We start from the raw sequence: 24,577 nt of genomic DNA on the forward strand, positions 1-24,577 counted from the left end.
TAATAAACTGTTATCAGCCCTTAAAGGCCTAATTGGTGCTCTACTTGAAGACGTTTGAAGTTTTGAAGGAAGACATGTGAACAGCAGCTTCCCTGTCCAGCGACACAAACAGGATCTGAGATTTTAAAATATGAAGCAATTAAACGCAAGCAAAGATTTTAAGTATCGGTGTCAGAACATATTTATTTATATTTCAGTTTCTGAATTTTCTGTTTAGCAACCAATCCAAGTTGCTGAACACAAACTTGCCTTTGTTTTTGTTACTGCTGTCATTATTTAAGGCATTCCAGGCTTTGTAATATGTCAAATATTACAAAAGGCAGCATCAAGATGAACCTTTTAACTCAACACATCATTCATCACATGATTCGTCTCCTTCAGACTCTGTTGCCAGGCAGAGTTGTCCTGCAGATGCTGAGTCACTGCAGCACTTTATGCTGCCTGTCAGAAAATCCAATTCCAGAGCATCACTAAGACTCATTTCCCCCCCGAGAAGCGAACGCATCTGCACGCTTTTCATCTGCAAGGCAAACATGCTGCACAGCACAGGACAGCAGATCTGGCGTCAGTCTGTCCTTGAGGACAAACCAGGCTTGTCCAAACATTTACTAGAAGAGCGCACACCGAGTATTTACAATGAAAAAGACTGTTGTTTAAAGTGCAAAGTAAGCAGCAGACTGGGGTGACGAACAGGGCAGCAACTACAGCAGGTGTAGTTTTATAGTTGGAGAAGATGGAGGGCTGCAGAGCGCTGCAGGGACACTGCAGCATTCGGCTCCTGCTTTTACAAACAGGCCAAATAAAAACTTTATTTACAAATAAAAAGCCTTATTTACCGATACACATTTCTGATGCTTTTTACGAGAAGAAGGATGCAACCCAGAATATTTTTCTAGTTAATGATTTATGTTGCAATATTCATCAGAATAACTTTAAAAAACATAATGAATAAGTTGGATTAGAAGTTTTTCCATCTCTGATAGTCAGTGGGATAAAACACATACATGTTTTACAGTAATGTTTCGAGCTGTTTTATGAAATATTCGTCAGGCGTTTCTTCAACTTAATCTGCTGGAAAACATCTTGAAGGTGAAGTAAAGATGCCACATCCTAAATTCCCTAAACTGGAAAAATTATAGTTTTTTTTATGGGGTTTGTCAAAGACAAAGAAGGTAAATTACATCCTGCGTTGATGTTAGGAGAAGCTCTTTAAGCTGCTGCACAAACAATAGATAATAATACTGGCTCTCAAGAGACTGTAAACACGAGTAGATGACATTACACTGCGGGATGCTGTGATGGAAGCAGAGCCCTATGGAGAGAGATTTTTATGACTAAAACACGTTAGTTTGTCGTCGTCTGACTCGACAGGGGAGGCCAGCATATTTTATTTTTTTTAATTCTCCAAATTGTTTTTCTCGGTTTTGGAGACAGCAGCTGAGACGGTTCTGAACTGTGTGCTTATCATGAAGGAATCGAGTGAAAAGGCGCGATGGGAAGAAAAGCACCTCCATGCCTCAAACAATGACATCATGTTGTAAAACCTTGGTTAATCTAGAGATTCACTTATTGTCAGGATTTCTAACGACTCAAACATCCAAAAACCTGAACCACTGTTTTTGTGACCTTTGACATAATTTGGATTCAGGATCCATTTGCATTCAGACTGAATCCTTTTCCTGGTCACGTTCCTCACTCAGACCCACTTGTGCTCATCTCTCATTAAAGCAGCGCTGCAGTTTCAGTCCCAGCGGCCGACTTCACTGTCAATAAGCAGAAATACATTACAACCAAGAGCTTTGACTTACTGATGGAAGAAGACTTTCTTCAGGCTGGTCACCAGTAGATGCATCTCAACTATAACAGCAGTTTGTTTTGGTGGAAATACGCAGCAGAAAAAAAGGAAAAATATTTAGCAGCGGGAGCTCGGCTCCATTTTCCCACGAAGCCTGACCAACACTGAGGCTATTTTAAGAGGAACGTTTTCTACTTTTCCACCCAGGGGGGACGGTTCTCTGCACAGCCTCCGAGTACTTACAACCACCCCCCCATCTCTAATCTCGCTTTCTTTTTCTCTTAATTCAAATATTCTAGAATCTAAAAAGCATATCTGCCAATAAATGTACCCGAACCTGCCCCTCTTTCCAGCATCCAGTCATGCGATGCTTACAGAAATATCGTTAGTTTTTCCAGAGAAGGGAACTTTCCTCTCTGTTCTGTCACAGCATGTCACACAAAGAGGCCAGAGCTTCAGTCTGATATCCGACACCTCAAAAGAGAGAGATGCTGTACGGAGCTGGAAAAAGCTTCTGACCGACGCTGCGATTACAAAGGAATACAAAGAAGTCTGTTTACTTCCCAACTTAAATATTCAAATGAAAGCTTGTGGAAATGTTTTTGCATGAATCCGTAGAGACGAGCACCAAGCCATCACCAACATGGGCCTGGATGTGCCGCACACACATACGGAGCACAAAGCCTTTAAAGACTCTGACCTCTGCACGGATGCCCTCCTCAGGTTTCAGGTTTCCCATTCAGACTTCCGCTGGGAGGAAATCATTAATGACACATCGAGCTGCCAGTTTTCCACCCGGCGGCAGCAGCCACCACGCCGATGATCAATGGTCTCAGATGAGCCCGGTTAAACCGGCACAGACGTGCGGGAGGCATTAAGCAAATCAATGAAAAGCAGCGTGGGAGACAGGAAGCGTGGCGAGGAGGTCAGGAAGCTGCTGCAGCTCTGCTGGAACATCTAGTGGTAGATGACAATGACATCGAAAAACAGGAAAAGGTTCGAGTTAAACTCAGGGCTCCAGATGCTTCGATTCCAACACTCGGAACAGGTTTTCTGTGCTAACGCGAGTTTTCAGCACTTTCACAAGTTTTACACAACATTTCTGGGTCAAACGTGCACGTGCATAAAAAACTGGATGTTCAATCTAGAAGCTGCAGGCTGCATTATTTCCAATTACCACAAAGATTTCAAAGCCGTCAGCAGATTAGAATCTCTGAATCTGATCCAACCTTCATGTTGGTCAATGACCAAAAGACTAAAAATAAAGACTGAATAGAAATTTATGAGAAAATTACCAGCTTTAAGTAAGATATTTTACCTTAGATTTATTTGAGAAATGCACGACCACTATCACTGGTTTCAAAACGTACCTAATAACTTGAAGTTAAACAAATCTTTGCACGTTAAGACCACGTCTTGTTGCGCAAAAACTTTTAAAATTGTCTGAACATTTCTTAACTTCCAAATTTTCCACTCCAATGAGATCAGGCAAGTGTAAGACTTCCAGACAGATGGTGGCGCCAAAACACAAAAATGGATTAAAAAAACCAAACAAACAAAAAAAAAACTGTGAGGAGAGATGAGCTCTTTTCTCAGCAACAAAAATAATTTCTCTCTCAGGAACAAAAGCTGCATTGATATTCTGGCCAGAAACTTTCACTTGTTCTTTTTGGTTCTTTTCTTCTTCTCTTCCTCTTCTGTGCAGATGTATAAATCAGTGCATTATATCAACTTGTTTTATGCAATTTCCTACAATGTCCCAACAGAAGTAGCTGTTTTAGTCATTTTAAAGCTGCAGATGGGTACTTTGCTACAAACAAGAATGCTACGTTTTGCACTTTGCGCAATAAAATATGTATTTATTTCCTTATTTAAAAAAGGAATAATTTTTCCCCCCCATCTTTTAATGTATTTCTATTTTATTAAAAAGGCTTATGTGGTTAAATGAAAAATCTGCAAAGTGTGCCAATTTTTTTATCTGATTAATTGATGAACCATCAGAAAAGCTGATTGCTAAAATAATTGTTAGCCCCAAAAATCAACACTGAAAACTGATTTTATCCCAGAGGTTTTTGTTCGTTTTGTTCTGCTGCGTGGTGGTCCGTCTACTGAACAATTTAAGAAAACACCGAGGCTCTGAAGCAAGTGAAAAATGGCACACATCAACAAAAAGGTGTTGTGCAGATTTCACAGACATGTGGATATGCATAAAAAGGAACATAGTGATCATGTGGAAAGCGAAATCTACAATCTGTTGGATAAAGTATTCGATTTACTCTCTGCAGGCCAGTAGTGACAACGTGACCAAGAGACAAACTCCACCTCCGCATCATCTCAACGGTGACAAAAATAAGCATATAAAAGAAATACACAAACGTTGTTAGCAGTAAGTCCAGGGTTTCAATGAGGCTTCCAACTCTTTGGTTTTTGACTAAAATCAACTTCCACCCTCCTTACGACCTTCGGGGGAATTTTCATTAAAACTGAGCTTCTAGACAGTTTAGATGTCATTGTGTCAAACTCAAGGCCCGCGGGCCAAATCCTGCCCACCATAGCTTTTAATGTGGCCCTCTAGATTCTGGACTAAACATCAAGTGACCTTAAATATTATGTGATCAAATAAAACATTGCAGGTTTTATTTGTTTACTGCCAAATTATTTAAATCAGTTCCTCCAGTTTTTTGAAAATTATTGTGGAAATTCACAAAAAAATAAAAAAAATAAAAAAAATCAACAAATCCTAGCACTTTCTTTTGCCCTGGGAGTTTATTGCAGATTTTTCTCAAAAGTTGTCAAAAACTTTCTTACTTGTACTCAACAGCTGCCTCAGTCTTAGCTGATGTCTATAATAACGATCTGCACAGCTAGAGATGAAAAGTCGCATCTATTGTAGTAAATAAGCGCAAATATTTCCAAATTAGTAACACTTAAGATTTTTATTGCAAATTTTAAAAAAAATTAATTTAAAAAATTTAAAAAAATCACAAAAAGTATCATAAAATCTTGGAGGGACTGAAAAGATATTCAGTAATATTATTTAATGTTAAGAATTTATTGATATTTTAACGATACATTCTGGCACCACCGGCCCTTCAGGAGGATTCATGGTCTTGATTTGGCCCAAAACAGAAATGAGTTTGACAGCCCTGGTTCAGACGGAGGGAACTCGGCTCCAACATGGTCAGGACTTGTTCAAACATCCCGTCAGTTTCCTGTGTGAACCTGAAGGCCTGCTGATGATGATGATGATGTGACGGCGGATCGTTAGCGTGACTGACAGGAGCCGCAACGCAACATTCCTACAAGATGCACCGAGGCGTTCGCCGAACAAACAAGCTCAAGTCTGATCTTCTGGGTAAACAGTTATTACTTTCTTAGATTTTTTTTAGATAATTATTTCAAAAAAACATTATTAAGTTTGATTCAATGATTTTTTTAAATATGTTAATCTGGTGTGGCACTCATGGTTAGAAGAGCAAAGCATTGTTAATTACATATATTAAGTTTTTGGACTTTTCCCTTTAATACTACCTTAGATTAGGGGCAATCGAGGATTAAATAAAGTTACTAAAACATCAGAAGTTCGACATGGAAAGCTCATGTTCTGTCTCTGAAGAAGAGCTCGTGCCATCCATCAGAACCTTTTAAAGAATTTGACCTAAAATAAAGAAGAACAGGAGTACAAATAAAACAAAATCTAAAAAAAAAATAGTCTCATTGCAGGAGTAAATAGGTTGTTGCTGGCACGTCACCAGAGAACCAGGCAGAAGCTGCTGATATCGTCTCAGACATCTGAGCCAGACCTGCTCTCAGTGCAGCGTGCAAGTCAAAACATGTCCAACGTTCGTCAGGAAGATAAGGCTGCTTTACGCCGTTAACGAGACAGTTGCAGGTATTCCTGCAAACCAACTAGAAAACAAGCAGTGAAGATCATTCTGTAGAGTTTCAGCTGCAGTAAGAGACGTTATGTTGACCGCAAACCGGCAGCGTTTACCTAAACACTGAGAAATTAAAGAGACATGGCTGAGTGAGCTGGAAAAGCTATTACCAGGTTGGGAACATTTGCATATTCATCGTTTATGAATAATGAAGAAAAGGTGCCGAGCTGGAACGAAAGGCTTAAAGGCACGAAGGGATTACAGTCTAGGAAAAATAAATGTAATCTATAGCTTTCAGGTATGACGAGATATTAATTGAGCTGTGCGTTTTATTTTTGATCTTCGTTTAACAGTCTTCTGGTGGGGGTGCAAACAAATGGCACAGCAAGACACACACCTCAGATGTAAACTTTGACCTGCGTAGCTGCAGCTCAACAACAGACAGCCTGATGAAGAAGCAAATTCAAGAACGAAGAAGTTCAAATCTCATCAAGTTATTCTCGCCAAATGTTTATTCAAAGGCAGGACAGTGTAAGTCACAACCACTGCAATTTGCTTCACACATTTAAATGCAAATATTGATTAGTATTTCAAAATCTGAACGTGAATCCAGAGTTTTACTCACCAACGTCATTAAATGCTTGAGATTTAAGGAGGGAAATTACAAATTTAGGGTTAATCTTCATTTGACCAAGACCTCACTGCCCCAGAAAGCTTCCCATCCGATCCAAGGAGAGGAATCCATCTCCCAGTTCTATGAGGGTTTTTTAATTTATTTATTTATGTTATGGCCAGTGGACTTTGTATGTTTTCTTTTTCTCTTCAGTATCTGTATATCTGCAGGTTTCTAGTCAAATGGACTCCACTGGGAACTGGATGCAGCCCAGTGGAGCTCTGCTGTAGGCCTCAGCTGATTGGCTCACCAGTCGTCAGCTCCACCAATCTGTGACGAGGCCTCCCTTTTTTAAACCCAAGACTTCCTGGGAGAAGGCACGGCTGTTTCCTTGTTGAGATAGCTTCCCACTTTGTTGGGTGTTTGACTGCTTTGTCTTTCTGTGTGCTTTTGTAAACTTTGATAGTTTTTGTCCCTGTGTGGGTTTTGTATCTCTACTAGAGATTTGTAGTTTCTTTTTTGTTTAACTGGAACAAAAGGCACAGCTTTGCTTTGTTAAGATCTTTGGTTCACACCTCTGATTGTTTTGAGGATTTTGTTTTATTTAGTACTTTCTGGTTGTAAGGTTGATTTTTACCCTTTAATTTTGTTGAACCCCAAACTGTTAAAACTTTAACATCTAGGTTTCTTTAATGTTTCTTCTCCTTCCCCCTGGCTGAGCTGGGTCGTAACAATTTATTTCCATTCTTTTTCAAACTGCAGTGTTAATCTTTGGATTGGTTTCAAATAAATGTTAAAGTTTAATAACTCTGTGGACAGGATGTTGACACTTTCACTGTTGAGATGTTGTTAAACTGATTTATGAACATTAACACCGGGTTCAGTACAATGGTTCTGATTTTATGGTGCTAAAATCAGAACCCAAAGCTTAGAAATATTTAGGATTTCTATTGAATTACATAAAATCCATGGGCAGCAAACAAAGGGAAGGAGGAGCAAACAATCACAACGCCTCTCTGATTAATTAGCTGTCAGACTTTTATAATAAACTGATAAATCTGTTGTAGCTTCTTAGGCTTATCAGCAAGGAGACTTTGTCCTTTGCCTCAGGATGGGAATAAATGAAAACTGTGGTTCATTCACTGTTTACCTTTTAGTGCTAAATAGTGAAAGAGGATTTCCTATTACAACCAAATAGTAAACAGAGTTAATAATAGGTCATTATTTGGCTGGAGGTGTAAATAAATACACACTTATATTTGATCCGAAACATGATTTATGTGTTGTTGATTTTTTTTCCCCAAACGGCTGCATGCGACCACAGCACTGGTCAGCATTTCTGTGTCGGAGGCGGAGCGGGGTCCGTTTTCTACCTGAAGCAGATGGTGTGCCAGTCGGCGTTGAGGGCCTGGAGGTACTGCTCATCGTAGATCCTCTCTTTGCATCCCGCGCACTCCGGCAAGCTTCCTCCAGCTGCAAAGACACGTGGGAAAACAGGATCAAACCCACACAGATGTGAGGCTTCATTTGGGCCTCGGCAGATCCAACAACGTCCTGATTGTGTCAGTGTTTGCACGAGACTCTTTATCTGGCTTTCCATGCAAACCGACCCAGCTGGTTTATGATTCACCTGAGGAAGAAACTGAACACACAACAAGCATCACTGCTCTGACATCACTTCTGGTTCAGCTGTTCGAACACAGCAGCCAGGCTTCTGGTGCCAGTCTGACTTCTGGGTAAACTGGTGCTGAGCTGGTGACACTGTGTTTATATTTAGCGTTAGAACCTGGAACAATGTGGTGATGTTTCAGTTTCTTTAGTGTTTAAACTTTCGATTCCAACAAAAATATATATGATAAATAATTAAAGTTTCTGAGAACCTTCAGCGAAGCTTTAGGAAAAATCCCCTTCAGTTTTTCTTTCTAAAGGTTACTTCAGAAATGTTGCAGAAACCAATCAAGAGCTTCTCAGAAGGTTAGAGTTTGAAAACTGGACCTTTAGAGAAGGTAGCCCTGCGATTCTACAAACTTACTTTCAGGGGAACCTTGAAAGTTTTCTAAAGTTTCTCTACAGGAAAGTTGCCCTTAACCTTGGTGCGACACTTTTTAAAGGTGTTGTATACATTACATCTGGAAAATAATGGCAAATATTTCTAACGGTTTCTAAAAAACCTGCACTGTCGGCTTTACATTTATCCTTCAGGGAACCCTTTAGGAATGGTCCAAAAAGGTTCTTTAAAAGATTAGATTTTGAAAGTTATGGTTTAACGTTTGGGGAAACATTTAGAGAAGACTCCCTGACAGCTCCACAAAGATCACACAGTTGCATAATGTGTCAGTGAACCTGTAGGATCCTCTGAAGGTTACACTCTGGAACTTGTAGAAAACCTTGACTAAACATGAAACTTTCAATACGTTTGCATGTTGAGAATTGTAGGAAGCCACTAGTTAGTGTTTGCTTTGCATTCTTGAAACTAACCTCGAGAGAACCTGTAGGGAAGATTTCATAAGGTTTTCTAAAGCTAGTTGTCATTGTAAACTCTTTCTGAAATTGCTCAATAAACCTCTGAAAAAATGAAAGGTGTTGGTCTCTTCAAGCCATCTTTAAGTGAACGTCCCTCAATATGTGCCATTGGTTACATTGGGAAAGATTTAGTTTCCCTTCAGTGACTTTCCCACTAATTGGTCTTTAGATGGCATCCTGTAAGTCAGAGGGAAGTTAATCTTTATCCAACCTTTATGGAATATTATAAAAGTTCAGGTTAGACTTCAAGAAACTGATGCTGAGCATTTCTGGATGATTTCTTAAAGGTTACACTGCGACTGTAGAAACCATCAGGCGTGTTTTAGGTGAGGATTTGTGAAAGTTGCCGTTACCTCCCAGGAGACTTCAGGGAAGCAACTTTCAGGAAGGATTTAGGGAGTGTTTCTTGAATGTTACAATCAGAAAGTTCTGGAAAACCTCTGCAGAATATTGTCTGCTGGTTCTCATGAGGTTTTATGTTCAACGTTGAGGCTAACTTTTAGAAAACCTTTAGTGAAAGTTCCCTGAAGATTCCAGTAAAAAAAAAAAAAAAGCATTTTCACAGAGAAAGATTTAACAAGTTACTCAACAGCAGACAAGGTAAGATACTGTTCTTACTAAAATGTTTCCAACCAAAAGTTTCTTTACCAGTCATCACCCGTCTATCAAACCATTTTGTGTCCAAGTTCTCCATTTGTTTTAAGAACTTTGCTTCCTTTTATTTTTGGCAGATCACAACGGCTCATGGGATACAGTAGCATTAATGTGGTCGCTCATGTATTGTTAAAGACCTCAGATCTTAAGGTTGCACAACAGCTTTCCTCAAAGTTGGCAATCTGCACAACACAAAGCAACATGTGCAAACATTAACCTGACCTCAGTGCTAAGAGCGGCCCGCAAAGGGCTGTTCACCGCTCCATTCCTTCTCACTAATGAGAAAAAAATGTTTGGTCTCAGGAAGAAAAAACCCATTCAGATGAGTTAATATGTGAGGCATCGTTCACTGCAGAGGAGACATTGGCTGCAGCTAAAGACAGGAGACTTTGGAAGACATGTGTTTCTTTGACAAATGAAGGGAAGAGGAGCTTAGTGGCAAAGTATCAACTAATATCAATAATGGAGCCTGAGGTTTACTGCACTCACTGGTTTCTGAAGTCGAATGTCTAAGAGTCATTCTTTCTTTCCTGTATTTCTCAAGACCAGATAGTAAAAGCAAACAGACACGCCCTCATCTTCCCACACACTGCATGAGCTGTACAGGTGAAGCTCTAGTAACTCATGTCTTGCAGAATCATTGCAATGCAAATGTAAACATCATGCAAAGTCTGTGTTGCTCTATTCATAGAACATGAGAGGACAGGACTAACAGCCTGATACAAGAGGAACAGATGAAAAATCTACAATACAACCAAAATAAGAAGCGAATATTAAGCCCCACAGTTCTGTTTTTTTTTTGTTGTTTTTTTTACCCACCCAAATGGTAATAAGTACTAAGAAAAGCAGTTGTTTGTTTCATTTAGACCCAAGAGTCTTGTCTTTTCACCGTTTTGTTGTTCTTTCAATCTGATCCTAAACAGTCATGTTTTTTACTGGTTGCACATGCAGAGTGGGCTTGGTGTGAGTGTCTCTGGTGCACACAAACATGATGGATGCATCAACTCGAGGAAAACATGGCTTCAGAATCAGCGCTAACATGCTCAAACAACCTCCCGTTGGATGAAACGCTGACACATCTATATCTGATCAGTGGATGTCAAACATAACCACAGAACTGCGCCTTTATCGCCTCTCTGTCTGCAGCGTCCTCTGCCTTTTAAACGCCCTCATCCCCGAGCAGCCAGCTCCTCACCTTCCTCCTCTCCCATGCGTTCGTCCTTCCAGGTGCAGCAAAGCAGCATCAACCTCATTCACGTTCCTGTGGTCTCCTCCGGAGAACCTCTGGTCGACAGAGAACCGGTAACCGACGTCCCCCCCTGCGGCTCCACCGCAGCGCGCTCCCCCGGTGCTGGTGTTGGCTGTGCCTCGGTCGATCCCCGCAGCCGCAGCGGTCCACGCTGCTTCCTCCTGCCCGCTGCTGTTCGCAGATCTGTTCATTCAACAGATCCGCCGACCAATGGAGTGGCAGAGCCGGGGAGAGGAAAATACAGAGGCTGGCCAACCGGGAACACGCCCCAGTTAATGAATTCAGGATGTGTTTGTCATTCGGAGGGAGGGAGGGAGAAGAAGAAGAAGAAGAAGAACAAGAAGAAGAAGAAGAAGAAGAGAGGAATCTGTATATGGCAAGTCGTTGTAACATATAATCTAACCACTGTTTAGGATACAAAAACAGAACTGAAACTGTAATCAGCCTTTAATGTCTCACCAGAGGGAGTCTTAAGATGAAAAATAATGCTTCATTATCTGTTTGCAAAAAAAAAAAAAAGACTGCAACAGTCACAACAGACACATATCAATAAAAAGAATGAGATGAAAGTATCCAGGTAAGACATGTTCTGAAAAGAAGAAAACGCAAAAACTGCTGTTTTTGACTGGAAAGTTTTGAATCGGATTTGAAAAGTCTACTTGTTAAAGAACAAAAATGGCTTAACATAAGTCACCATCCAAGACCACTGTAGTTACATGAAATGACTTAAAATCATCCAGAATGTAACCCGTTAATCAAAAGAGAAGAAAACATGGAGGACGAGTGTTTCTCTTCAAAATATTTTTATACAACATTTTTCCACGTTCTCCAGTTCTTGTAGCAGTTTTTAAAATAAAGATAACCGTGCTTCTCTGACATTTGTGACCAAGTTTACAAGCTTTTGTTAATTTTTGTATTTATTTGAGGACATTTGAAAGAAATAAGTTATGTCGTTATAGATTGCCAGTTGTGCAACTACAGTGTGAACATTGTGCAGTTCCACAGGAACCCTGCTGCAGATAGAAAACAGAGTCCGCTTCTTCTGCAGGATGTGGATCCTGGGTCAGTGGCTGTCCCCGGAGAGCCTCAGGAAACAGCAGCATGGCTTTATCATCTCCCTCTAGGACGCCAGCTACAGTATTTACATAGTGCCTTGCAAAACTGTTCATATCCTTTAACTTTTTGACATAATTAGATGGCTTCTGGAAATATGATGTTTGATTTGGGGTGTTAGAATAAAAGGAGACAAATTTTCCATTCATGCAATACTTAAAACTCCCAAAAGTTCAGTTTAAGTTTGTGGTTGTGCTGTGGTAAAATGTAAAAAACTTAAAATTTTACATGCCACGATGATGATGTCTTGACTTTGTAAACCTCCGAAATGTTAACTGACACATTTGACATTAATATAAGACATACAAGACAAAAAACAAACAAATCTGTGACATATTCTGTCATTGTTGCGGCATTTACAAAGATAAATAATTTTGCTAATCCTAACTGACCTAAAATCAACTTCAGACATTGAGAAAAGAAGGTGAATGTGTTTTTATTCAATGTATGCAAACTCTTGGTTTCAACTAAATACTGCTGCAAAACAATTTCATTAGAAAAACTAGAAAAAGCTAAATTGGATCAACTGAGTTGTTCTGATGTTTGATGAATGAAGAAAACAAACAAGAAGAAAACAACTTCTTTAAACACATTTATTTTGTTATCTGTTAAAGCAAAGACATTGCCAGGATGTCTAGGATCGAGTCGCATGTGTCGTGGAGATTCATTTAAAAAAAAAAAGTGCAAAACCTCACCGTTCCTCCTTCTGAAAACAGTTTTAAATAAAGATGAAGAGCATCCCACGTCACATCTGACATGGTCCAACCCGGCGAGGCTCAAAGACAGTTCTCACGGCAGCCCCGAGTGAAAGAAACTGAAGCCAGCTAACATCAAAATTAGTCAAAAATACAGTACATAGTTACACATGGAGAGATGCGGTCACATTGGCAACAGCACTCAGAAACCTTTGGTCAGTAAAGCCTGATAAAAGCAGCTCAAGTAAATAAACAAGAGGATTTTTATGCCTCACATAAACACACATCCTCCCCCATTAAACAAAGCCTGTAATAATAATTAGTAACAGAGGATAAATGCAAAAAGATTGTTCTTGTTTTATGCTTTCCTGATAACGATAAGGCTATGAGTCCAAACATTTATAACAGGTACAAAAAAAATAAAATAAATGAGACTACACACTCAACATTCAACCACACATAAAGTTCATGTCAGCCTGACATCTACTTCTAGCCGGCTGCTTTTCTCTCCCTGTAAAGCATTGAAAGACGATTCAATTGCGTTCATCTCTCTGTTCTTCAAAGATCAGAAAGTGCTGAGAAGACTCCACTGCGCAGCGACAAGAATCAGCAAAACCTCAGAGCAGATGGGTTGGCCCGAGCAAGCTCCTGCCGCTTTACACTCAGCACGGCTAAAAATAGCAGCGGAGGAAGAGCGGGCAGCAGATTGGACAGATCTGACCAGTGTTTGGGCGAGCTTTGACCGAACCAACCCTCCCCGAGAGGCGACGAGTTCTGCTCAGACGGGTGAGGCACGTCCGCTTGTTTTAGGGGTTAAAAACACAAAGGTCAGCCTGATCATCACAATAAAAACACACACTCGCTGTAGACACGAAGCATTTCTAACTCCTGTGACGGCGTACAGAGAGTCAAAGCTGATTAACTGGAACACATACATGATTATCAAAAGGCACTGTCTATAACATATGTTCACAACAGAACGTGTACAAAATTCTGGGTCGGTGGGTTTGTAGAAAAACAGACATTGAAGTCAAGTAAGCAACAACAAACATCTATACAGGTTGTCTAATCGGGCTTTGTTTGCATATAAAATGTACATTCTAGATCATGCAGTAGCACCATGGTTTCTTGAGGTCACTGGATCTGGAGACCCTCTACTTCCTCCTCCCACAGTATTTACCCTGGCATCCTGCAGCGCCACCTACAGAGAACACAGCAGTAAGCTGAGTTATTAATTCCTTACCCAGGAGTGGCTTTGACAATAATCAATCCTGTTAAGGTTGCAGTTTTTCTGTGTGTTCTTACTGCCGTGAAATAATCACATTTGCAAAATGGAAAAAGCAGAAAAATCCAAGCTTTAATGTGAAAATAAATACCTCATTAAGAAATCATGAAGATCAAAATGATCAGTCTTTTATATAGCTCACTGCCATGCTCTCTTGTTTTTCCCATTTGTAGGAGGAACCAAGACAAAGTCTTGGATTACTAACTAAAACCTTGTAGACACTCCAATCAGCTTACAAAGTCTAAGTATAGACCCCCAAAAATGCTTAGGTTACAATTATTTATATTAATCATTATTATGAACTCAAATGAAAAGTTGGATTTTTCTTCATTTCTATGTGAGATTTAGCTGTGGCAACGACAAACCTTTCCATTTTCAAGGCTGTTAAAAACATTTTAGAAGAGGTTTTAATAATTGTGGAGGTTTAAAGACTAACTCACCTCTGTAGAACCCTCCGCCTCCTCCGCCTCCTCCTCCGCCAAGGAAGCCCTGCAGCGCACCATACTTTGCTGCCTTGGCTGCAAAATGACAAAAGAAACAAATAACATTGCTTGATTATAGCTATGCTACTTTCTATGCTAAATGAATTGATGTGTTAGTATTACATTATAAACCAGATGTTTGCTTCATGCTGCTTTCAGCCCTTTAGTTTAATAAAGCTCTGCATTTGTCATGTAAGAAATCTTAACAAATTTACTGACACATACATTGGCACATTGGATAAATGTCATCATCTCTAAGCTGTTTATCTGAATTAGGATTTGAACTGAGAAAAATGAAGATCATCAAGCGTCCACCATGCACTCCCCGTTTCAAATGGACACCTTCATCAGGAAGTCTAATTAAGTGTGCAGCAAGGTGATGATGTTGGTCTTTGGTACCTTGTTGTGGGGTCAGTGGGGCTGGCGCATATTGACCTAAACAAGATCAAAAACGCAGAAAATATGAGACATCTTATTATCATAGCCTTAGCCTATCCAGTCTATGAGTATTCCCAGTTAGTCAACTAACTGAACCAATCAGAAACATGGTTATGTCAGAAGCTCCCCTCTGCAATCGGCATGCTGATGTGAGTCATCGCAGACAGAGGGTTCACAAAGTGTAGCATGAGACAATTATTGCTTTTATTGGCTTATTGCTACAACATATGAGTAGCACTTATATAAATTTAATATCCGTAGATTATATTTGTGGTATGAGTCATGAGTTGCAAGACTCAAATTTTGCAAAGTGTCCAAACTTTTTGTGGTTCCCTTGTTTAAATTATATTTAGAAATATGTGCTCACATCTGAGAACATTAACCTCGATCATTATTTACTTAAAGTAGAACAGCGAGAGAGAACTTGCTCCATAAAACGTAACTATGCAAACATCTTACAGTTAAAAGTGTCATTTATTTTTGTCTCTAAAGTAATTTAGTTCTTTATGAACATAAGACACAAATAAACCATCCTGTGGGTTTTGAATAGGATAACTTTTATGAATACAAGACAGCTCAAATTTAAATTAAAATTGAGGCACGAAAAGCAAATAATATCATTAACATCACACAGTCACAAGATTAAATATCTTTTTATTTTACATTATATCACAAAGCTGAACTACATAATACAGCAGACTTCAACAATGTGTGAACAGGTCAAACTAAAAATCTGGAAAATCTGGAATAGGAATTAGTAAAAATTTCAAGAAACATAGAGGGAGAGAAATAAATTGAATCTTATTAACATATAAACCCTAGTAAATATTTTAAACTTGTGGTTTCTTCTTCCTTTGTTAAATGAGAGAAATATTGATTTACTGAAAAAAAAGCAAAATTTTCAGAAGCTTATGGCTTCATCCCTCTTTTAGCCTTTATTCTAAATAAATTATTTATAAATATGAATGATGCAACAACTTATCCTTTTTTTATTCACATTTCATGAAAAGCGGCTGATCGGCATTAATCCACCCGATCCAGAAACAGACATGAAAAATTAAAGCTACATCTGTCCTATAATACGTGTCTGCCTGAATGCAGCTTCAGAGTGCAAAACTGAACACAAGCCCTTGTTTTTATGTGTTGTCTGTCTCAATATTCAGCTAATTACAAAATTATCTCTGCTTATTTATGGCACAACAAATCAGTCGTTTCTATCACAAATACAGCGTGTTACATAACGTTCATCACTGAGTTATGAGCATAAAGAAAATGTAACAAAAAGGCAGAAAAGTACCTGGGGAGTATTGCTGAGGGTATCCTCCACCATAACCAGGAACCACACCTGTAGATTTAAAAAGCAGTTAGTGGTGGCTAACAAATTAAATAAATACAAAAATTAAGTAAATTAAAACAGCAACAGTCAGTTCAGAGAAATGCAGCACAGCTTGGCCTCATTTTCTTTATTTACTCAATTTGAAAAATCTCTCTCCTACTTAAGTTGGGCAGCTTCCTAATTTTTCATTTTTAGATTTTTTTTTTCGCACCATCTGCAGCACAGCCGAACATGCCTTTGACCTCTGGGAGAGAGATTAGCGACGTATCTATTTGTGATGAGCTTGTACACAGTCTGTGCTGCCGGCTGCTGCTGTGTGATTACACTCATTCATCACCGGTGGAGAAACAACAGGACCGACACACTGCATTTCAGAAGAACACATCGCCCTCAGACATTTTCATGTTTTGTCACATTAAACTCACAAACTGGAATGTGTTTCATTGGGTTTTTATGTGGTAAAGTAATGATTGATTGTGACTTGGAAGGAGGAAGAATTCATTGTTCCCAAATCTCTTTTCCAAGATCATTTTTAGGTTTATGACATTCATTGGATTTCATCCCATTTTACTCTTCATACTGCGAAATAAAAGCCAGCACAACCAATTAGAAGTGAGTGAAACAGTTTACCAAAAACTGCCAACATGTCAAGATAAGGCCTCCCTCCTAAACTGGCAGACCGAGCAAAGAGGGAACCAATCAGAGACGACTATTAGACGCGTTCGCCACAAAAGCTGTTATGGCAGAGTGGCGAGAAGAGAATAATTGTTAAAAGAAACCAAGAAGAAAACCTGCCGATGCAATAAAAAACATTCACCTTCCAGACCGACAAGCCCCTAAACATACAGTCTGAACTACAACGGCATGGATTAGATTCAGACCAAAACAATTCTGACTTGCAGTTGGATTAAAATGTGGTTTGGTAAATTATTGAATCAAGTACAGAATATTTTGAAAACCACACATATATTGTTTCCACCTGCTGGTTTGCCACATTATTCCAAAAAAACTAAAAATAAAAAATTGAAATTAAAACATTTAAGGAAGATAAATATTTTTCAGATCTCTGGAGAGCCTCTCCAGTACATTACAGCAAGTTGAAGAAGCTGCATCACATAACAGAGTAAACATTGTGTACCTGTGTGAACTCCTCCTGGTCCAACTCCTGATTGAACACCTGATGAGCAGAAAGGACACTGAAAAACTCTACATCACTTTACAACTCTCCCCCACATCTAAAAATCAACCTCAACAAAATTTAGTGACATAAAAGTGACTTTTCAACACATACGCTATAAAACAAGAAGTTTAGCATTTCTTCCTTCTTTATCCCTGCACCTGAGTGCTAATTTTATTTTATTTTTACCATATTTAGCAGCTTTTGCAGCAGCAGAGTATTGTCCACCTCCTGGTGCGACTGGTGCTCCTCCAGGTCCCAGTCCTGTCCCAGCACCACCTGCAACTCCAGGTTCAGGCAGATTTAGAGGGTTGGACTCTTTAATTTAACATGTGCAACTGGATAAAATGAAAACATTTGTTTATCTGTTTCTGTATTTACAGTTTTAAAGTAAGACTGAGCAACATAATGTGACTCTCACCTGGCTGATATCCTCCTCCTCCTCCAAGGTTACCGTAACCTGATCAAATATAGCACAAAAGAGCAAATGCTAGACTATTTTTGTTACCAAACCATTTCATTTTTATAGATTTTATTTAGTTTCTTCTTTATGGCAAGACGATACAGTTCATTTCAGGTCATCTAAGAATTCCTCAAAACAGATGTGAGCTTTTTTCTGGGAAGGTCTCCAACACAACCTGTTTTCTTGGAAAAAAATAAAATAAAATAACTGCGATGTTATCTTCAGCATTACCAACAATCACCAGTCTGCTCCATTTGCAAACTCCTAACGGTGCAGGATCCCTGTATCTGGTGGAGCTGTATTCTGAAGACTTTTTAAGGTAAATAACTGGACCTCTTATTTCTTCTCGTGTTGGGATTATACGAGCAAAAATATTTCATTGTAGTTTAGAGGGGAACCAGGATAAATTAGGGTTTGCTGTGACAGAGTGAGAGCTGGTATTTTATCTGGTTTGGGTGGTTTGACTCCACCACCAGTTCCCGCCTGTCCAACCGCAGAGGGGCGAAGAAAGACAGGGGTCAGCAGAGACGAGAAATTACTGTTTCATCGGCTATCAAAGAGACAAACAAATGCAGAAGGACAAGAAAAGCTGTAAATACTTTCTGCTCTGAAACACCATCAAAGCAGTTCCTCATTCGTCACTTATCAGGGTTTTGGTCGATTTCCCTGCACAGGAAATGTGACGCGATGGCACGTCCTGACCAACCGTCACTCTGAGCGCTGGGCCGGACGATTGTGTTGTCAGGGGAAAACTGTGTGCTATTTAGCTCTTCATGCTCTTTTCCTTTTATATCAACACCGTCTTTAATCTTGACCGTATGACGCTAACCCATTTCAAATATTGAAAAAGCGTGAATTCTTAGTCATATTCAGTTAAAACCAGATATTTACATAGTCTGTATAAAGAGACATTTACCTACAGTAGTTTCTCCTGCTGCAAAACATACAGGATGCCTCCGACTGTAACAACAGTCATTAAAGCCCAAAACTTCAATTTTAGCTTCATCAGATGACAGGAAATCTCTCCATAAACTAAGGTATTTGTACCTCAGGTTATTTCCAGATTATGTGCATTTCCTCTTAGTCAGATGCTCATATTTTGCTCCAAAAACTGGTGCAACTGGTGTATCTGGTGAACACCTGTCTCCTCCCTGAATCGTACAATGCCTGGATATTGCCCTGCTGTTTATAATTTCAAATAATAAACAGACAAATGTGGCACCTTCAGGCATCTGAAGATTGTTCCCCATGATGAAACAGACTTGTAAATGGCCACAATCATCTCTGACTTCTTGACAGATTCCTTTTCATTTTTCAATGATGTCACAGCTGAAACGAGTGTGTTTGAGGTTTTACACATGAAATACCTCTACAGCTGTGACTCTATTTAACTCAAATGCTGGGAATAAATGATCGGAAACATGAAAATCCATGCTCCGTCTTCTGACCTTTTCCTAAAAGGCTTAAATGCACACTGCTCTTAATGTGTACACTTTTGAATTCACATTACTCTGGTGTCCTAAAACAAGGACAGTTTGGTCAGATAGAGAAACAAACTAACAGAAAATGTTGAATGGCTTTTCCCCCCAAGGCATTTGTGACCTCCTGGTTTCTCCTGTATCCATTTATGTCATATGGGTATGTTAAATAACATTATTGCTCTTAAATTTTTAGAAATTTCAAAACGACAGGTCGACGAGCACTGACTTTGATAGCCTCCTGCAGCCAGAGGGATTCCTACTCTGCCTCCTGTAACTGCAAAACACACCACAGAGATCCATGAGGCCACAGCACAGCAAGGCAAACGTGCTTTATGAATTATCACCACTTGGTTACTGCATGAGAAATGTGAAAACCTCTCACACCTCTTTGAGGGCCAGTTTGATTGATTGTCTGAAGTGAAAAAAGAAATATCTTTACCTGGATATTTCACTCCTGTTCCTGCTCCCTGCCCAGGCACGGCGCCGACACCCGTACCGGTACCAGTGCCGTAAGGAACTAAAACAAAGATTACAGACAGAATGTTGTAGTTTCCATCACATCGACGAACGTCTAACAAGAAACATTAAGAAACTTACCTCCATATGGATACCCATATCCACCTGCACCTGGAACTGCAGAGAACAACAGTAAAGACTTCACAGTAGGCCTCAGACTGTACATGTTCATAATTGGCTTAATTTAATTTATGTAAAAAGTATTGCACTCTTCATTCAGTTCATTGCATTTTTATGAAAACCAATACAAACAACACACTATTAAAATAATATAAAATGAACACAAATATTGAACACAAGTGGAATTTAGCATCAATTTTGTCATTATTTGTAAAGTTATATTTAAATTGTGTCTCTTTTGTTTTTTGTTTTTTTACATACTTTGCTATTTTGCTTCATTCTATTTATTTACTTTATTTCACAATATGATGATTTTTCTGTTGGTTTTTTTTAAGATTGAAGAGTTAACTGATGGCTGTTTGTTCATCTGCCGAGGGAAGTAGAAAACAGGAGAGGATACCGCAGCAGAGGGTGCTCCTAATGAAGATCAAGCTTGATTGCAAAATGTTGGTCAGCAAAGAATTGTATGAATTGTCCTGTTAAATCCATCCATCCATCCCTCCATCCATTTTCTGTTCACCCCTGTCCCTAAATGGGGTCAGGAGGGTTGCTGGTGTCTATCTCCAGCTGCGTTCCGGGCGAGAGGCGGGTTCACCCTGGACAGGTCGCCAGTCTGTCTCAGGGCAACACAGAAAACAGACAGGACACACAACCATTCACACACACTCACACCTAGGAAGAATTTAGAGAAACAGTCATGTTTTTTGGACTGTGGGAGGAAGCCGGAGAACCCGGAGAGAACCCACACATGCACAGGGAGAACATGCAAACTCCATGCAGAAAGACCCCGGGCCGGGAATCGAACCCAGGACCTTCTTGCTGCAAGGCAACAGCTCTACCAACTGCGCCACTGTGCAGCCCTCCTGTTAAATCAATAATAGAAAATATATATTTAAACAAACAGAGTATTTTTAAGCCATAGCCACTTACTTATTCCACACTGGGACTTTTCTTTTGCTGAAGTCTTAAAACTGATCTTAAAAAGCTTGGTTATAATGATCAGCTGTGTGGGACGATAACAAAGACCCATGACAGGTTACAACTTCCTTGTCTTAATGTGGCATTAAGTTCTTTTAATTGGGGCCTGCCACAGCAGAGCATAGGAGAGCAATGAAATGAATGATGGCACCTATTACTCTACACCTTTTACTGCCGCTTCCTTTTACCGTTAATGCGGCTCGTACCACTGCGTGTACGCCCACAATGCATATATCAAAACCTGCGGCTGGATCTCGGCAGGCGGGCTATTACCGTACTTCTGTTGACGTTTCAAGTAACCATGGTGACATAATTAGCAAAAAAAAAAACCTGAGCCAAACTCAAATCAAAACAATCTCTAATTGACACTGTTTTGTGTCAGACTCAAAACAGAGATAGAATTTTGTCTCCCCCTCTGTGTCTCGCTCACACATGACAGTTTTCAGAGAGGATTAGTTACCATAACAACAGAACAATGAGAAGAGCAGAGGTGTAGAAAACTACAGAGATGGCGGAACACTCAGTTGCTACAGAGGAGGGCAGAGCTTCCAGTGACAGAGACGCCATCTTACTACAGGAACACAACAGACAAGTATATATTTTTATAATGTACTTACCACCAATGACAAAAAATATATATATATGTGTGTGTGTAATTTCACTTTTCTGAAAAATTCACCAACTGCACAATTTTTGTTAAGTAGTAAGTACTGTAAGTTAAGTAGTATTTCAAAAGAGCAGAGGAAATCTTATGTTTTTTGAACAAAAACAATATTTGTTGTTAATCTGTTGCTAAGTATTGAGCACATTTTCTGGTAACCAAGCGCCACAAAGTAAACATCTGATTTTTACTTTTGAAAAATTTACCAACTGTAAATTTCTTGTGTCTAAGCCGATAAGCAGTATATCAAAAGAACTTATGTTTTATAAACAATATTATTACTTGTTATTAATTTGGAGTTAAGAGATGAGTGTTTTATTCTAGTAACGAATTGCCACAAAGTATTAATCTGAATTTTACGTTAATTATCCATTTTAGAATACATTTTCCAACAATGACAGAAAAAAAAAACATTTTCACTTTTCTGAAAAATTCCCCAACTGCACAATTCTTCTTCAGTATAAGATAAGTAGTATTTCAAAAGAGCAGAAGAAATATTATGGTTTTTGAACAATAACAATATTTGTTGGTAATCTGTTGCTAAGAGATGAGTGTGTTTTCTGGTAACCAAGTGCCACAAACTAAACATCTGAATTTTACTTTAGCTAAATTTACCACCTGTAAATTTCTTGTGTCAAAGCAAATAAGCAGTTATTCAGAAGATATTATGTTTTATAAAAAAACTATAAACTTGGTGTTAAGAGATGAAGGTTTTTTTCTGGTAACGAACTGCCATGACGTATAAATCGGATTTTTACATTTGCGTTGAATGTCTGTTTTATAATATATTCACCACCAGTGACAGTAAATCCATGCTGCTCAACATGCTTGTGACTCTCCACATGCTATTAAGTACATTGTAGTTTACTTTAGCATTGATGCTAGAACGCTGGGTTCAAACCGATGGGCACACTTTTAAATTTCTTCAGACATTTTCTAGTTTGATACTGTTCTTTTTTTTTTTTGTTACACTAGCATTTAAACTATTTCACAAAGACAATACAGCAAAAAAGCAATACCTTTTCAAAACTGTAAAGCTGAATGTGCAATAAAAATCTAACGAGTGTTGAGTCAGTGGAGGTCTGATTGGGCTGAAAAAGACCTGATGCAGCTTTTTTTTTTATAAACTGCTTTTATTGATTCAGTTTGGGTCATTTGTTGTCTAGACAGAACCTGCTTGCTCAGAGTAATGCACCCTGCATGTGAAAGAAGGATAGCTAAAAGTGTGTATTGAGCATCTGATAAGAATGTTCTGATACTGAAATGATATCAAACTAAAGTTTTAACATGAACACTGCAACGGTTAATGTATATTTCTGCTGGCTCATTATCAATGGACAAAAGACTAGTGGATATTGTTTGGTTCTACATAATGTGAATTAACAAACCTGGAGGGGAATTACATTGCTTCTACTTTATAATCATAACCCAGATGGACCACAGTAAAACTGCTGAGCTCATCTTTACCTGGTACATATGGCTTTGGCGGTTTGACTCCAGCACCTGAAAAACAACAGAGTTACAACGCTGTCTTTGTCTCCCCCTGGTGGGCATAGATTTAATATCACCTCTCAACTTACCGGGTTGAACTTGTCCACCAGTTGTGCCAACTGAAAGGAATAACAAGGTTGAAATAAATTAATACGAAGCATGTAACTAATGTCAGGTTAAAGCAATGCCTTTATCTTAAAAATTAATATATGGTGAATTAGAAACACACGCGCACACACACACACACACCATGTAACAGAAATACACAAGCAGACAGTTTTTGTAAGGCAAATTGATATAAATATATTGAACCTACCGCCTGTTTTCATGAAGCCACCACAAGATGGAGCAAAAAGAAAGAAGAACAGAGTTAATCAAAATACACTTTTTAAAATGATACACCTTCTTCATTTATCCATTTACCAGATGGGACTAAATGATGTAAAAGTTCTGCTTCAATTACTTTCATGTTGTAGGAGGATTTACAGTGCATAAACAGTGTCTCATTTAAAACTTTAGGTTTAAATTAACGAATTCATCTGAATTTTAACACAGAGGTGAAATAACCACAGTGTCAGAGCACATTAATACAGCTGTAGACAAACAAAATGAAATTAAGGGAACATAATCCTCTTTGTGACTCTGAGTTTCAAAATGAAACATGTAAACAGTCTGAACTTTGAAAGCTAACCAGTGAAGCAAAGTGAAATGTTAGTGAGAAAGAATGAAGAGAAGTTATCACAAAGAAAAATGCAGACACAAACAGACCATACTGTTAAGATGTAACAAAGAAAACACATCGGTCTCCCTCTTCCTTATGTACACATTACTACATCTTGTCCTCTGATAATTAAATATCAGTATTTAATTATCATACTATGATATGACTCAGCAATGATGTGATAAATGCATCGAAGTGACTGAGTGGAACTGTAAAACAAAAAAATCCACAGTCTGCAGAACGTCTTCAAATGAAGTAGTATAACTAGGATAAGTAGGACAGATGAACTTAATCATTTCTCCTGCTTTGGTTGATTTTGTATTTATCAATTTGCATGTCCTTCTTTTGTTCAAAGCAGTTTAATGTTTTTGTTGTACATGCGAAATTATGCTTTGCTGCTTTTGTTTACGAATGGTAATATAATTCTGAGGTTTCTTTCTGGTTTTTTCATTGTATTATTCGTCTCACTATATTAATGATCAGCGCATGTTTTGAGACTGATTTGAGCGCATATATCTGTGTGAGTAAACAATAATTAACTATGATTTTAAAAACAGAAGACAACTTAATAAGTAATTTGTTTTAATGTTGAATTCTTGGGGCTATCAATAGTTATACTCCTCCTTAACAGAAACTTTTAAACTTTTATTTATTTATTTATTTTGCACTACAGGAATAACTCAAATTAACGGTTAAATTCTTCTAAAAATCTTAATGTGGGATTATGCGACTGCAATAAAATTATTTATTCTAGGACTTTTATTTAGGGCAACCAAGTTAAGTATAAGTACGGTGGGTCTTGTAAATAAAATGGCTTTTTTTAAAATGATTGTTTATAATTATTTTAATTTAATGACAATAATAATAATTAATATTATTATTTGACAAGTTAAATGCCACTGATTCTA

The 24,577-nt window shown here is 38.6% G+C and overlaps 2 protein-coding genes across 13 annotated transcripts in view; both read right to left on the bottom strand.

The window, feature by feature from the left end:
* limk1a (LIM domain kinase 1a) overlaps nucleotides 1-11,031 on the bottom strand; it is a 50,928-nt gene extending 39,897 nt beyond the window's left edge. Inside the window, exons 1-2 of the mRNA XM_044120365.1 lie at nucleotides 10,659-11,031; nucleotides 7,660-7,759 (exon numbers count right to left, since the gene is read on the bottom strand). Of these exons, the coding sequence (XP_043976300.1) occupies nucleotides 7,660-7,759; nucleotides 10,659-10,716 (158 nt within the window). The 5' untranslated portion in view covers nucleotides 10,717-11,031. The remainder of the gene's footprint in view (nucleotides 1-7,659; nucleotides 7,760-10,658) is intronic.
* Nucleotides 11,032-12,404: 1,373 nt separating this feature from the next.
* elna (elastin a) overlaps nucleotides 12,405-24,577 on the bottom strand; it is a 63,240-nt gene continuing 51,067 nt past the window's right edge. For 9 of the 12 annotated variants that reach the window (XM_044120540.1, XM_044120537.1, XM_044120545.1 and 6 more), the window contains 13 exons: nucleotides 23,265-23,267; nucleotides 23,038-23,067; nucleotides 22,925-22,960; nucleotides 19,780-19,815; nucleotides 19,622-19,699; nucleotides 19,409-19,456; nucleotides 17,660-17,698; nucleotides 17,428-17,523; nucleotides 17,200-17,238; nucleotides 16,023-16,070; nucleotides 14,687-14,722; nucleotides 14,246-14,323; nucleotides 12,405-13,721 (listed from right to left, as the gene is read on the bottom strand). In XM_044120540.1, coding sequence (XP_043976475.1) covers nucleotides 13,675-13,721; nucleotides 14,246-14,323; nucleotides 14,687-14,722; nucleotides 16,023-16,070; nucleotides 17,200-17,238; nucleotides 17,428-17,523; nucleotides 17,660-17,698; nucleotides 19,409-19,456; nucleotides 19,622-19,699; nucleotides 19,780-19,815; nucleotides 22,925-22,960; nucleotides 23,038-23,067; nucleotides 23,265-23,267 — 614 coding nt within the window. In that variant the 3' untranslated portion in view covers nucleotides 12,405-13,674. The remainder of the gene's footprint in view (nucleotides 13,722-14,245; nucleotides 14,324-14,686; nucleotides 14,723-16,022; nucleotides 16,071-17,199; nucleotides 17,239-17,427; nucleotides 17,524-17,659; nucleotides 17,699-19,408; nucleotides 19,457-19,621; nucleotides 19,700-19,779; nucleotides 19,816-22,924; nucleotides 22,961-23,037; nucleotides 23,068-23,264; nucleotides 23,268-24,577) is intronic. The other 3 variants (XM_044120538.1, XM_044120544.1, XM_044120542.1) reach the window with 3 other exon arrangements.

The sequence above is a fragment of the Gambusia affinis genome, linkage group LG06 (genome assembly GCF_019740435.1).
Source record: "Gambusia affinis linkage group LG06, SWU_Gaff_1.0, whole genome shotgun sequence".
In the NCBI taxonomy this organism is placed as follows: domain Eukaryota; kingdom Metazoa; phylum Chordata; class Actinopteri; order Cyprinodontiformes; family Poeciliidae; genus Gambusia; species Gambusia affinis.